Source organism: Rhinoderma darwinii, chromosome 7, assembly GCF_050947455.1.
Source record: "Rhinoderma darwinii isolate aRhiDar2 chromosome 7, aRhiDar2.hap1, whole genome shotgun sequence".
Lineage (NCBI taxonomy): Eukaryota > Metazoa > Chordata > Amphibia > Anura > Rhinodermatidae > Rhinoderma > Rhinoderma darwinii.
In genome coordinates, this window is record NC_134693.1 from 79,792,823 (window position 1) to 79,808,300 (window position 15,478).

Below are 15,478 nucleotides of genomic sequence, written 5' to 3' on the forward strand. Positions count from 1 at the left end.
CCCTTCATGGAACTTATCGAGGGGTATAGTGGGAATTTCCATCCCACAGGTTGTTTTGCTGCAATTTGTGGAATTAGACTGTGCAATTGAAAATCAAATTTTTCCAATAAAAGGTACGAATTTTTAGTTTTGTCAAGGAATTAAAGGAGAAAAAGCACCCCAACATTTGTAAAGCAATTTCTCCCAATTACGGCCATACCCCCACATGTGGTCATACCTTCAGGTTGGACAAAGAAAACAGGGCTCCATGTAGATTTTGCTGGATTGGTTTATGTGCGCCATGTCATATTTTCAGAGCTTCTGAGGTACCAGAACAGGGGAAATGACTTTAAACTGATCATTTTGGAAACTAGACCCCTTGAGGAATTCATTGCAATTTTCATGGGGTCCATGCGACTTTTTGATCAGTTTTTATTCTATTTTGAAGAGGCGTGGTGACTAAAAAACAGCAATTCTACTATTGTTTTTTATCCCTTTTTTTTTACAGTGTTCACCGTGCGCTATAAATGACATATTCACTTTATTCTGCGGGGCGATACGATTACGGCGATACCATATGTTTATAGTTTTTTTTCATGTCCTATGGCGTTTGCACAATAAAATACTTTTCATAAAAAATCATTTACTTTTTGTGTTGCCATATTCTAAGAGCCATAACTTTTTTATTTTTTTTTATCAGGAAAACCGTGTGATTACTTTTTTTATGCGTAACGAACTGTAGTTTCTATCAGTACCATTTTTTAGGTACATGCGACTTTTGGATCTCTTTTTATTCCATTTTTTCGGAGGTAAAGTGACCAAAAAATTGTGATTCTGGTATGGTTTATTATTATTTTCTTTTATGGCGTTCACCGCGCGGAATAGATAATGAAATACTTTTGTAGTTCAAGTTGTTATGGATGCGGTGATACCAATTATGTATAGTTTATTTGTTTGTTTATTTATTTATCTATTTTGTATTAATAATAAAGGACTGATAAGGGAAAAGGGGGATTTTTACTTTTATTACTTTTAAAACTTTTATTTTTTTATTGTTACACAACTTTTTTTTACTTTTTCACACTTGTTTTACTTTGTGCCACTAGGGAACTTGAGGGCAGGAGGCACTGATCGCTATTCTAATACACTGCACTATATGCGTAGTGCAGTGTATTAGAGCTGTCAGCTACTCGCTGACAGCAAGCATAGTGGGTCCTGACTTTGTCGATGGCATAGCCGGACGCTATTATTAGGCGTCCGGTTGCCATAGCCACCATCGCCGGCCACTATCGTGTAGCGGGCCGACGATGGTAGTTTAAGCCCTAAGAAGCCACGATCGGTCACCGCTTTGCTTTAGGAGCTACGGCAACTGCTGTATGAGACAGCAGCTGTCACAGCTCCAGTATGTGTCGGGAAGATGTCCGAAATGGCCGTTCTCCCCCGTGATGTACTATTCCGTCATGGAGCGCGAACGCTATGGTTACCATGACGGAATAGTATGTCACTGAGCGCGAATGAGTTAAATACTGGATCTTGGTACAGCACTATATGCCCTTATATGCCTCTATACTATATGCCTCTATATGACATAGGTGTCCCAACGCCCCAGCACTTAGCGCTCCATGTATATTAAGCTGTAAGTAGCTTGAAAGCAGCCTGGGTGTCGGGTAGTCTGGAAAAGCCCGGAAATTCTGACGATCAGAAAAGGATGGAGCAATAAGTGTCTAGCAACGTGCAGCATACTGTGGTGGTAAATGAGCAACAAATTATGTTATTACTCACATTATTTATATAAGTGTTATCCGACCTGTTTACCGGAGAAAAAAGGATTATTTTTTTTATCTTATTTTTTTTTTTTCTCCCCCCGTCTGGATGCCTGAATACTTGGCATTCTGACTATTATTATTGAATACTGAATAGTGGACAATATAACATCTTACATTTACACCTGCCATGCTGGGCCCATGGATCATAGGTGCTTCAGTTAGTCTCAGTACATATATTAACCCCTTAACAACCGGCGTATAGTGTTTTTACATCGGCCGTTCAGGGTAGTTCTTCTGAAGCGCCGCGTTTTCACGTCGGCACTTCAGAAGAACTTTCTCTGAATCGTGCGGGGTGCTTCTGAAGCCCGGGCTGTTAGTAACAGCCTCGGGCTTCAGGGCAACGATCAGAGACCACTGGCAGTGGTCTCCGATCATATTTAACCCCTCAGATGCGGCGCTAAATATCGAGCTTCACATCTCAGTGATTTTGGAGGGAGGGGGCTCCCTCTCTCATGCCACTGGCATCCTCGCGTGCATCGCGTGGTGCCGATGGGTTGTATGGCAGCCTGGGGGCCTAACAAAGGCCCCCAGGTCTGCCTTTAGTAATTGCCTGTTATCCCATACCAGAGGCATGACCTAACATGTGCCTGTCAGTTTTACATTGACCGGCAATAATACACTGCAATACAAAAGTATTGCAGTGTATTATAATAGCGATCAAAAGTTTGCACAGTAAAGTCCCCTATTGAGACAGAAAAAAGAGTTAAATAAAGTTTGAAATAAATAAATGTCCCAAGTAAAAAAAAAACATAAAAATCCCACTTTTTCTCCTTACAAAATACTTTATTATGAAAAAAAGTTAAAAGTTATTCATATTTGGTATCGCCGCGTCTGTAACAAACCCAACTATAAAACTATTACATTATTTAACCCGCACGGTGAATGCCATAAAAAATATCATAAAAAAACATTGCCAGAATTGCTGTTTTCTGTTCATCCTGCGTACAAAAGAATTTGATAAAAAGTGATCAAACCGTCGAATCTACTCCAAAATGGTACAAAAAAAACCTACAAGTCATCTCGCAAAAACAACGCCCTCATACAGCTGCATCGGTCAAAAAATAAAAAAGTTATGGCTCTTAAAATATGCTGACACAAAAGCAAATAATTTTGAAAAAAATGTCTTTTTACTGTGTAAAAGTAGGAAAACATAAAAAAATCCATATAAATTTGTATTTGGTATCGCCGCAACCTGCTGAATAAAGTTATTATGTTATTTATACCACATGGTAAATGGCGTAAAATTAAGACGCAAAAAAATGGCTAAATTTCAGTTCAGTACCCCACTAAAAAAGTTATTAAAAAGTTAATCAATAAATTATATGTACCCCAAAATGGTGCTATTAGAAAATACCACTGGTCCCGCAAAACAAAAGTCCTTATACAGCTATGTCGACGCAAAAATAAAAAAAGTTCGAAATTTTTGAATGCGACGATGGAAAAACTTAAAAAGTTGCTCGGTCATTAAGGTTTAAAATACCTTCGGTATTAAGGGGTTAATCGGACTAATAAATAATTAATAAATCCTTGTATAGCTGCATAGCTGCATGACAGTATAAAGGAATATAATTGAATAACCGTCTAGATGCAAAAGCTCAGATGAGGTACTATATATCTGAACTTTAGAGACATCAGTCATATATGACACTGGGCTAATGAGCCACACACTGAATATTGGTTATTGAACGTTATTTATATCCGTCTCTATCAACATTAAGATATGTAACTGTAATGATAGGGGTGGGGAAACATACAAGTGAGCCCTAATCTACCCGCCACTCAGTCCCTGCCTACTTGCAACGACCCGCCCTAGGCGACGGGGTACAAATGGGCGACGGTCCTTACGCTCAATAAGTGTACGACAGACAAACAGACAAGGGTACACAGAAGCTAAGGGAAAGGGGCAGTTGCCTACGGCAACACCGTGAGCAACAAGAGTGGTGAACAAGCCGAGTCAAACCCGGAGTGTACGAGGTACCAAACGCAGAGCAGGAGAGTAGTCAACAAGCCAGGGTCAGACGGAGCTAGCTCCCGCCCTCTGTCTATTTATACCTGCCTTTCCTGTTCCTCCTTGCTTGTGATTCTTCTCGTTTGGTTTCCTGGCCCTGCTGCAGCTTCTGAACTATTTGACCCTGCTGTTTACAAAATGGGGTCACTTCTCTGGGGTTTCCACTGTTTTGGTCCCACATGGACTTTACAGATGCAACATAGAGCCCAGAAACCAATCCAGCAAAATCTGTACTCCAAAAGCCAAATGGTGCTCCTTCCCTTCTGAGCCCTACCATGTGCCCCCCAGTTGTTTATGACTACATCTGGGGTAATGTCAAACTCTGGAGAAGTTGCTTTAGAAATGTTGGGGTAACTTTTTTCTTTTATTTGTTGAGAAAATGAAAAAATTTGGGCTAACTCTACATTTTATTTGAAAAAAATATATTTTTATTTTCACTGCCCAATTCTAATACAATCTGTGAAACGACTGTTGGGTCAAAATGCTTAATACACCGCTCGATCAATTCCTCAAGGGGGTAGTTTCCCAAATGCAGTCACTTTTCAGGGGTTTGCACTGTACTGGTACCTTATGGGCTCTGCAAATACGACATGGCATACAGAAACCAATCCAGCAAAATCTGTGCTCCAAAAGCCAAATGGCGCTTCTTCCCTTCTGAGCCCTATCGTGTGCCCAAACAGCAGTTTATGACCACGTATGGGGTTGTTAAAGGGCTGGTATAATGGTGGATTTCACTTGCTTGTTTCAACAACCATTACTACATCCTTTATAATCAGGGTTATTAGGGTTATGCCGAGTTCCCCTACCTTTTCCTTATACTAAAGTTAGTCTACTTGCTTTGCTGCTACTCAAGGGAATAAGACCGTACAATAAATACAATTGTATAGTGAATAAAAGGTAATATTTATTACTAACAGTAATCACACGTACACATATAAAATACACCAAACACAGAACACAGTATCCGATCACCGTATAGTATCAGTATACCCCAATACATATAACAAGTTAATATATACTGAGTATACTCACACTATACGTAGTACAGTATAAACACGGTATCACAATCCTACGTTATAACACCACTCACTTACCTAAACATACATATGAATACAGTTACGTTACAATACAATACACATGTACATGCTCACTGTTTCTATCCCACTCCCACCCAGCATTACCTATCCCTGTACACTAAGGGTTAATCAGGTAGCAAGGACAGCAAGGGTAAACTTAGGAACTCAGGAGGAAAAAGGGTTAACAAGGGGAATGGGTTGCTGTATACCAGGGGATATGCAGGTAACTCAGAGACAGCAAGTTACTGCAGGGGTTACTCAGGGCTGCAGGGGTTACTTAGAGGTTACTCAGGGCTGCAAGGGTTACTTAGGGGTTACTCAGGGCTGCAAGGGTTATTTAGGGAACTCAGGGCTGCAAGGGTTTCTTAGGGAACTGAGGGCTGCAAGAGTTACTTAGGGAACTCAGGGCTACAAGGGTTAATAGGGTATGGGAATGTGCAGGTGAGGAGCAGGGGAGAAAGGGTTACTTAGGGAACTGTAGGTATTAGCTCATTGTATAGGGGAGAAGATTCTTAGCGCTCGTTGTCCAGGGGCGTTGTTGGAGAAGAGGATATCGGTGAAGCGGTGAGCCAGGGAAGAGGAGACCTCGAGGGTTGAGGAGACCAGGAGGGGAGATGTTACGTTGGTGGAGCCGGGGAGCAGAAGAAAGAGGCTGAGTGTGGGCCAGTTGACCGTGTCCGTGCACAACTGTGTAACATCACAAGCTCATGCACATGCAAGTGTGGGGGGGGGGAGGCCATGTGCTCATTACCTGGTGAATAGTGGGGCAGGGCAAGCAGTATGAACTTCCTTCTTCCTGGATTTGTTCACTGCTTATGGCTTCCACCCCCCCCCCCAGGATGTCTCATTACCTGGTGAGGGGGGAAGGGCAGCTTGTGTGAATGCATTGGATGTGTCTAATGTCTTCTCCCCTCTCCCCCAGAGGGCAGAGATACACACCTAACTAATATCTGACATAGAAAGCACTTCCCTTTACAGGGGTATTTCCATACTCAGCAGAAATATCTTTACAAATGTTGTGGGGTTTTTTCTCATTTACTCCTTGTGGAAATATTTTATTTATTTTTTTTAGCTAAAACGACATCTTATTGGAAAAAAAATGAATTCATTCAAATTTTTGATTTTCACTCCCCAATTCTAATAAAATCACTAATACTTGTTCGGTCAAAATGCTCACTATACCCCTAGATGAATTCCTTGTGTGATGTGGTTTCCAAAATTTGATCTTTTTTGGGGTGTTTACTTTGTTTTGGCACCACAAAACTTCTTCAAACCTGACATGGTGGCTAAAATAAAACCTAATAAAAAGAAGTCCCCAAAATCCAAAAAGGGCTCCTTTTCTTCTGAGGCCTTTGTTTGAGTCCAGTAGCATACTAGGGCCACATCTGGGATATTTTTAAAAACTGCAGAATATGATCAATAAATATTGAGTTGTGTTTCAATTGTTAAACCTTCTGTGTTACAGTAACAATGGATTAAAGTTGTATTTTTGCAAACAAAACACTTTGCTTTAATTCCTGTAAAATGCCTAAGGGGTTGAGAAATGTTCTAAATGCTGTTTTGAATACTTTGAGAGGTGTAGTTTTTAACCCCTTCCCGCTACTTTTGGCCTTCCTGACAGAGCCTCATTTTTCAAATCTGACATGTTTCCCTTTATGTGGTAATAACTTCGGAATGCTTTCAGCTATCCAAGCGATTCTGAGATTGTTTTCTCGTGACACATTGGACTTTCTGTAACTGGCAAAATGTGCTCGATACATTCAGTATTTAATTGTGAAAAATACCAAAATTAAGTGAAAAATTGCAAAAATTAACATTTTCATAAATTTAAATGTATCTGTTTGTAAGACAGGCAGTTATACCACACAAAGTAGTTGCTAATTAACATCCCCCATATGTCTACTTTAGATCGGCATAGCTTTTTAATATCGTTTTTTTTTCCAGGACGTTACAAGCCTTAGAACTTTAGCTGCAATTTCTCATATTTTCAAGAACATTTCAAAAGGCCATTTTTACATGGGTCAGTTCAGTTCTGAAGTGGCTTTGAGGGCCTTATATTTTAGAAACGCCCAATAGGTCACCCCATTTTAAAAACTTCACCCCTCAAAGTATTAAAAACAGCATTTAAAAAGTTTCTCAACCCTTTAGACGTTTCACAGGCATTAAAGCAAAGTAGAGGTGACATTTACAAATTTCACTTTTTTTTGCAGAAATTAATTTTTAATCAATTTTTTTTGTAACACAGAAGGTTTTACCAGAGAAATGCAACTCAATATTTATTGCCCAGAGTCTGCAGTTTTTATAAATATCCCACATGTGGCCCTAGTTTGCTAATGGACTGAAGCACTGGCTTCAGAAGCAAAGGAGCATCTAGTGGATTTTAGGCACCATGTCAGGTTTGAAAGGCTCTTGCAGTGCCAAAACAGTTGAAATCACCCCAAAAGTGACCCCATTTGTGAAACTAGACCCCTCAAGGAAATTATCTAGAGGTATAATGAGCATTTTGACACCACAGATTTATTGAAGAAATTATTGGAAGTAGGCCGTGAAAATTAAAATCTACATTCCTTCAAATGTAGGTTTAGCTAATTTTTTCTCATATCCATAAGGACTAAAGGAGAAAAAGCACCACCACATTTGTAAAGCAACTTCTCCCGATTTAAAACAATACCCTCCATGTGGACCTAAATGGCTGTTTAGACACACGGCATTGCTCAGAAGGGAAAGAGCGCCATTTGGCTTTTGGAGCTCAAATTTAGCAGGAATGGTTTGTGGACGCATTTGCAAAGCCCTCAAAGGGACAAAACAGTGGAAACCCCCACAAGTGACCCCATTTTGGAAACTACACCCATTGAGGAATTTATCTACGGGTGTAGTGAGCATTTTGACCCCACAAAGGTTTTATAGATTTTATTAGAATTGGGCAGTGAAAATAAAAGCAATCTTTTTTTTTCAATAAGACGTAGCTTTAGCTCAAATTTTTTCATTTTCTCTACAAATAAAGGAAAAAAAGAACCCCAACATTTGTAAAGCAACTTCTCTGGACTACGGCAATACCCCATATGTGGCCATAAACTGCTGTTTGGGCACACGGCAAGGATCAGGAGTGCCATTTGGCTTTTGGAGTACAGATTTTGCTGGATTGATTTCTTGGAACCATGTCGCTTTTGCAAAGCCCCTAAGGTACCAGTACAGTGAAAACTCCCCAAAAGTGACTCCATTCACAAAACTACACCCCTTGAAGAATTAATATAGGGGTGTAGTGAGCATTTTGTCCCCTCAGATGTTTCATAGATTTTATTAGGATTGGGCAGTGAAAATAAAAAAAAATCCTTTTTCTTCAATAAGACGTAGGTTTAGCTCAAAATGTTTCATTTTCTCAACAAATAAAGGAAAAAAAACAACCACAACATTTGTAAAGCAATTTCTCCTGAGTATGGCAATACCCCATATGTGATCATAAACTGCTGTTTGGGCACACAGTAGGGCTCAGAAGCGAAGGATCGCCATTTGGCTTTTGGTGTACAGGTTTTGCTGGATTGGTTTCTGGTCACTATGTCGCATTTGCAAAGCCCCTGTAGGACCAAAACAGTGGAAACCCCCACAAGTGACCCCATTTTGAAAACTACACCCCTCAAGGTATTCAGCTAAGGGTGTAGCGAGCATGTTAACCCCGCAGGTGCTTTGCAGGTGTGCACTCGATGTTGCAGAGTGAAAATGGGATTTTTTTTTTCCATAGATATGCCAATATGTGGTGCTCTCTAATTATTATGCTATGTTTCCCGGTTTTAGAATCACCCTACATGGGGCCCTAATCTTTTGCCTGGACTATTGACAGGGCTCAGGAGTGAAGGAGTACTATCCGAAATTGAGGCCTAATTTGGTAACTTACACAGTATTGGTTCACAATTGCAGAGGCTCTGATGTGAAATAATAAAAGAAACCGCTGTGAAGTGACCCCATTTTGGAAACGACACCCCTCGAGGCATTTATTAAGGGGTGTAGTGAGCATTTTCACCCACAGGTGAAAATATTTTTTTTTACCCTAGATATGTCATTTTAGTGGGAAATATGTAGTGCCCAGCTTGTGCCACACTCCCCAAAAATTGGAGACACACTCCCCAAAAATTGTTAAAACGGTACTCCAGGGTATAGCGATGCCATATATGTGGAAGTAAACTGCTGTTTGTGCACACTGTATGGCTCAGAAGTGAAGGAGCGCCATTTAGCTTTTGGAGCGTGGATTTTGCTTGGTAGTAGTTTTGTTTGAGTATTAGGCTGGATTCACACGAGCACATTACGTCCGTAATGGATGGAACGTATTTCGTCCGCTAATCCCGGACCGAACACACTGCAGGGAGCCGGGCTCCTAGCATCATAGTTATGTACGATGCTAGGAGTCCCTGCCTCTCCGTGGAACTACTGTCCCGTACTGTAATCATGTTTTCAGTATGGGACAGTAGTTCCACGGAGTGGCAGGGACTCCTAGCATCAGACATAACTATGATGCTAGGAGCCCGGCTCCCTGCAGTGTGTTTGGTCCGGGATTAGCGGCCGAAATACGTTCCGTCCATTACGGATGTAATGTGCCCGTGTGAATCCAGCCTTACTGATATTTCAGTTTATAATGTGGGGTATATGTGAGCTGGGCAGAGTACATCCCCCTGATGTACCCCCATAGTCAGGTGGTATAATAATGCGGTAAACAATAAAATAATCCATAAATATTTCTTACGGTGTCAAGCAATCCTTTATGCGCAGGCCAGTGTCGCACTGATAAATGTCCTTTCTTAACCCCCTTTTGGTCCACACTCCGCACCTTTTCAGTTTGGGGAAATTAGCTGGGAAGTGTTGTACTGGTATAATACGGGCGCCCTCGCTTTCAGCAGATATGTTTGGGTCCTACCCTTCCTGGTCCCTAATTTTAGGCCCTTTATAAATCGCCACTTGAAACAGAAGAAATTTTCCCCTCGGGCCTGCACAAACGCATATTTTTCTTTCCTGACTTATTGAAGCCTTATGTAATGATGGGGGTAGGGAAACAGACAAGTGAGCCCTAATCTACCCGCCACTCAGTCCCTGCCTACTTGCAACGACCCGCCCTAGGCGACGGGGTACAACTGGGCGACGGTCCCTACGCTCAGTAAGTGCACAACAGACAAACAGACAAGGGTACACAGAAGCCAAGGGAAATGGGGCAGTTGCCCACGGCAACACCGTGAGCAACAAGAGTGGTGAACGAGCCGAGTCAAACCAGGAGTTTACGAGGTACCAAACGCAGAGCAGGAGAGTAGTAAACAAGCCGAGTCAAACCAGGAGAGTACGAAGTACCAAACGCAGAGCAGGAGAGTAGTCAGTAAGCCAGGATCAGTATGAAGCAGGGTCAAATAGTTCAGAAGCTGCAGCAGGGCCAGGAAACCAAAGAGAAGAATCACAAGCAAGGAGGAACAGGAAAGGCAAGTATAAATAGACAGAGGGCGGGAGCTAGCTCCGTCTGGCCAGGCTGTGATAGGCTATCCCACTCCTAAGCCTGCCATCCTGAGTGGTGGAAGATGGAGTCAGTCTCACAGACATAGAAGCAGGTGCAGACTGATTACCTATGGGCGTTGACACAGAAGCTGTGCCTGGCAGATCCTTTACACCTTAACTTATTTTATTTTTTCATACGTGTAGTGGTACGAGGGCTGTTTTTTTGCAGGACGAGCTGTAGTTATTATTGGTACCATTTTGGGGTACATGTGACTTTTTGATCACTTGTTATCCTTTTTTTTGGGAGGCAAGGTGATCAAAAAACAGCAATTCTGGCATAGTTTTTTTCCATAATTTCCTCCACCGTGCTTGATAGGTGGTATTAAGCAGTTCTTTAGCATCTTTTAATGTGTCCAAACACATTTTTATTATGGTAAAAATGCAGAAAAATAGCCGTTCTGGTTATTATAGCAAAAGTTATAGATAAAGTTGACATCGGGACATACCACCGGCCGCCACAATCCGGGAATGTCCCACAATCCGGGACAGTTGGAAAGTATGGAGTTAAACTAGTAATTGTATTTGCACCCACTAAACCAGGGGTCTCAAGCACGCGGCCCGCGGGCCGCATGCGGCCCCTGGGGCTGTCATCTGCGGCCCGCGGGACACAGAGCCGCTAGTATCAGCTCTGCTCCGAGACGCTGGAATTCCCTGACATCGCTGTCCACATATGAACAGCGATGTCTGGGGCTTCCCCAGAGCCGGAGTCCCGAGCAGAGCGCTGTTGTCGGCTCTGCTCCGGGACTCTGTGGAATTCCCTGACATCGCTGCCCATATATGGACAGTGTGTCAGGGTCTTGCCCAGAGCAGAGCAGAACGCCGGTGTCGGCTCTGCTCCTGGACTCTGTGGAATTCCCTGACATCGCTGTCCACATATGAACAGCGATGTCTGGGGCTTCCCCAGAGCCGGAGTCCCTAGCAGAGCGCAGGTGTCGGCTCTGCTCCGGGACTCTGTGAAATTCCCTGACATCGCTGCCCATATATGGACAGTGTGTCATGGTCTTGCCCAGAGTGGAGCAGAGCGCTGGTGTCGGCTTTGCTCCTGGACTCTGTGGAATTCCCTGACATCGCTGTCCACATATGAACAGCGATGTCTGGGGCTTCCCCAGAGCCGGAGTCCCGAGCAGAGCGCTGGTGTCGGCTCTGCTCCGGGACTCTGTGGAATTCCCTGACATCGCTGCCCATATATGGACAGTGTGTCAGGGTCTTGCCCAGAGCGGAGCAGAGCGCTGGTGTTGGCTCTGCTCCTGGACTCTGTGGAATTCCCTGACATCGCTGCCCATATGTGGACAGTGTGTCAGGGTCTTCCCCATAGCGGAGTCCCGGGCAGAGCGCTAGTATAGGCTCTGCTCCGGGACGATGCGGAATTCCCTGACATATCTGCCCATATATGGACAGTGTGTCAGGGTCTTCCCCAGAGCGGAGTCCCGGGCAGAGCGCTATTATCGGCTCTGCTCCGGGACTCTGGGGAAGCCTCTGACATCGCTGTCCATACATCGACAATGATGTCAGGGGCTTCCCCAGAGCAGGAGTCCCAGTGATGTCAGGAGCACAGCTGGAGTCCCAGGAAGAGCCTACTAGCGCTCTGCCTGGGACTCCAGCTCTGGGCAAGATCCTGACATCACTGGGGCAGCCTCTACAGAGGGCACTGGGGCAGCCTCTACAGAGGGCACTGGGGCAGCCTCTACAGAGGGCACGGGGCAGCCTCTACAGAGGGCACTGGGGCAGACTCTACAGAGGGCACTGTGGCAGCCTCTACAAAGGGCACTGTGGCAGCCTCTACAGAGGGCACTGTGGCGTTATCTACAAGTGGGTGTGTGACAGTATCTGAAGAGGACACTGGCATTATCTAGGGGTGTGTTGCATTATCTACAGAGGGCACAGTGGCCTTATCTACAGAGGGCACTGTGGCCTTATCTACAGAGGGCACTGTGGCCTTATCTACAGAGGGCACTGTGGCCTTATCTACAGAGGGCACTGTGGCCTTATCTAGGGGTGTGTTGCATTATCCACAGAGGGCACTGCTGCAGCATCCACAGAGGGCACTGCGGCAGCATCCACAGAGGGCACTGCGGCAGCATCCACAGAGGGCACTGCGGCAGCATCCACAGAGGGCACTGCGGCAGCATCCACAGAGGGCACTGCGGCACTATCTAAAAAGGGGCTGCCCAATCTTGACATGTGTGCTAACTGAGCCGCCGGACTGCATTTAGCGACACTTAAACTGGAAAGCTGGATTGTTGAAATAAGCACTTGGAGAAATCTCTCAAATTTTAAACCTAGCGCTATTATTATAGTAATGCAGTATTATTATTCTAGTAATATAGTGTTCTAGTAGTTCAAATAACTAATTGATTAGCAATAATTTTGTATTGTATCAAATTTGAAAGTAATGCGGCCCGTCAACTTCCCATTTTTTCTATATGCGGCCCACTTACCCGGCCGAGTTTGAGACCCCTGCACTAAACAGTCACCCTCAGAGTGCCTAAGAGAAGAAAATCACTTTCTGGTTCTATGGAGTAACATGGTTTATACCATGATCCTGCTCAGTCAGTCAATAGCTTTGAAAAGTATCCTGTGACATAAAATGCATGATCAATCAGAAACAGATGTCACCGGCTACATCTAATGATCCTTTTCAATACAATACATTTTGATTACTTTGTTACTATTATTGCATTGTTAATTCTAGAGTAAGGAATTTATGGTGTGCCGTGTTTGTTGCAGTTTTATGACCTTTATGTGTCTGGCTCTAGAGACTAAACTATGAATTCAATGAGTATAAGGGCATGTTCAGACATGCCAGAATTTTTCCGCTGCAAATTCGTGGCAATTATGCAACTAAACTGCAGCAAGATTTGCATATTTTCGCAGGTAATTCAGATGCTGCGGATATCACAGTGGACTTGCCGCAGATTTCAGCCTTTGCATTGCAAAGGCTAAAATCTGCAGTGAAATTCCGCTGCTTCTCCGTACAAGAATGTGCATGCTGGAGTGAAAATTCTGCACCGCATCCTAAATTCCGCACTATTATTCTCCGCAACGTCTGAACTAAGTTACCTAAAAAGGTATAGAAACCAATGGAAAAAACGGCTGCTGCAGATTTCCACTGCGGACTGTCTTCAGTGGAATCTAAGGGTATGTGCACACACACTAATTACGTCCGTAATATACGGACGTAATTCGGCCGCAAGTACCGGACCGAACACAGTGCAGGGAGCCGGGCTCCAAGCATCATACTTATTTACGATGCTAGGAGTCCCTGCCTCGCTGCAGGACAACTGTCACGTACTGAAAACATGATTACAGTACGGGACAGTTGTCCGGCAGCGAGGCAGGGACTCCTAGCGTCGTACATAACTATGATGCTAGGAGCCCGGCTCCCTGCACTGAGTTCGGTCCGGAACTTGCGGCCGAAATACGTCCGTAAATTACGGACGTAATTAGTGTGTGTGCACATACCCTAACAGCAATCCTGCCACGTCTGGACATGCCCGAAGGGCCCTTTTAAACGGACATATTTTCTTCCTGGTAAACAAGCGGTTGACGATGACAGCATCTTGATCGGTGCTCGTATGCTCCATTTAAATGATTGTTTTATCCCCGTACATTAGCATGTTGTTGGCAGCACATCCCCTGTTTACACAAGAAGATATGCTGCCAACAAGCAATGATGTTATGGGTCACATAAAAGATACAATCAGCTGACAATTTAGTGTTTGCTTATTTGTTGGCTGATTGCTGCCCAATCATTGGACTGTTTAAAAGGGCCTTAAATATGTTTCTCAATTGTAATATCTAGCAAACATTTTTTTAATTACTGATTTCACAATTCATTAATTAAAAATACACATTTTTTTTACTCTTTGTGTATAGTTTATTTTTTTTTAATAATCTCTTTTGAAAGATGTGTTAACATTTACTGTATTCTAATTTTTAATGCCTTCTCATAGGCTATCACATTTACTGTAGTGTCACTTAGGCTTTATTCACACAGCATTTGGACATTCCATTATAGGTACACGTTGAGGGTATTAGAAGACATCAATCACCTACGGAAGGTTCCGACATATGGCATATAGAGGCATACGTTGCCCATAATTTAAAAATATAAATATACAGCGCAGTATACATTTTTTTATTGGATGCCTCCATATTAAATAGCATAGTTAGCTACTTTATTCTACATAGTAAAAAAATATGCCAATGTATACCTACCCAATGTATGCCAAAAGGACATACTTTTGGCATAAGTCAGGTCAATAGGGCCCTATTGATATGTTCTTTGTATATGCCAAACATACTCTGAAACCTTATATTTAAACTGGATAGATTCATAGTTAAATTACTCACAGAGATGTTCCTTTCTCCACAGAAGTCTTTGATATTTTGAAAAAGACCTTGATCCACATCGAAGGCAGCGTAGAGGGATTTATTTCAATCTTACTGGAGTCACCAAATTCCCAAAATGATAGAGAGGTACTGAGATGCAAGCAGCAAGCACTACTGATTATTGCTTGTGTTGCTTACCTTATGGAGGACAGGTAAATTATGATATTCTGTTAATTTTAACTAAGGATAGTCCAAGTACCATAGGTATTCAACTTTTCATTCAATTACCCTGGTTCTTTCTTGAGACTAAGGACTGTCCCATCCAGGGCACCAAAGGAGCCCTAGGCTGCTTGCCCCCGAACATGCTCTGCAATCTGGAATGAGAACAGCCGTGAAGAGTAACCCTTCTTGTGGCTCCAGCTCTTATAAATGACAAGCTGCCTTACCACTAGTGCATGAATCCACTGATGCACCTACGATTAGCACTAGTCAGAATGTTGCTTGCGTTTAATGGAAAGCCATTATCCACAAAGACAATGGCTTCCAAAAATACATTTATTGCAAGTCACATTGTTTTTCTGTGGACTGAGCCTATTATTCCAATGCCGGGGAAATCTAGTATTATATGGTGTCCATTCGGATGAATAGCCATCTAAATAACCTATGGACAGCCAGAGTCTGCCAGAGCGGTGATAAATTTTGTCTCAAAGAGGTCAGTGGCGTCCCAA

General features: G+C 43.1%; 1 protein-coding gene across 5 annotated transcripts in view; it reads left to right on the top strand.

The window, feature by feature from the left end:
- The window catches only part of MEI1 (meiotic double-stranded break formation protein 1), a 957,414-nt gene that overhangs the window by 537,984 nt on the left and 403,952 nt on the right, over window positions 1-15,478 (top strand). For all 5 annotated transcript variants that reach the window (XM_075833602.1, XM_075833600.1, XM_075833605.1 and 2 more), the window contains one exon: window positions 14,794-14,962. In XM_075833602.1, coding sequence (XP_075689717.1) covers window positions 14,794-14,962 — 169 coding nt within the window. The remainder of the gene's footprint in view (window positions 1-14,793; window positions 14,963-15,478) is intronic.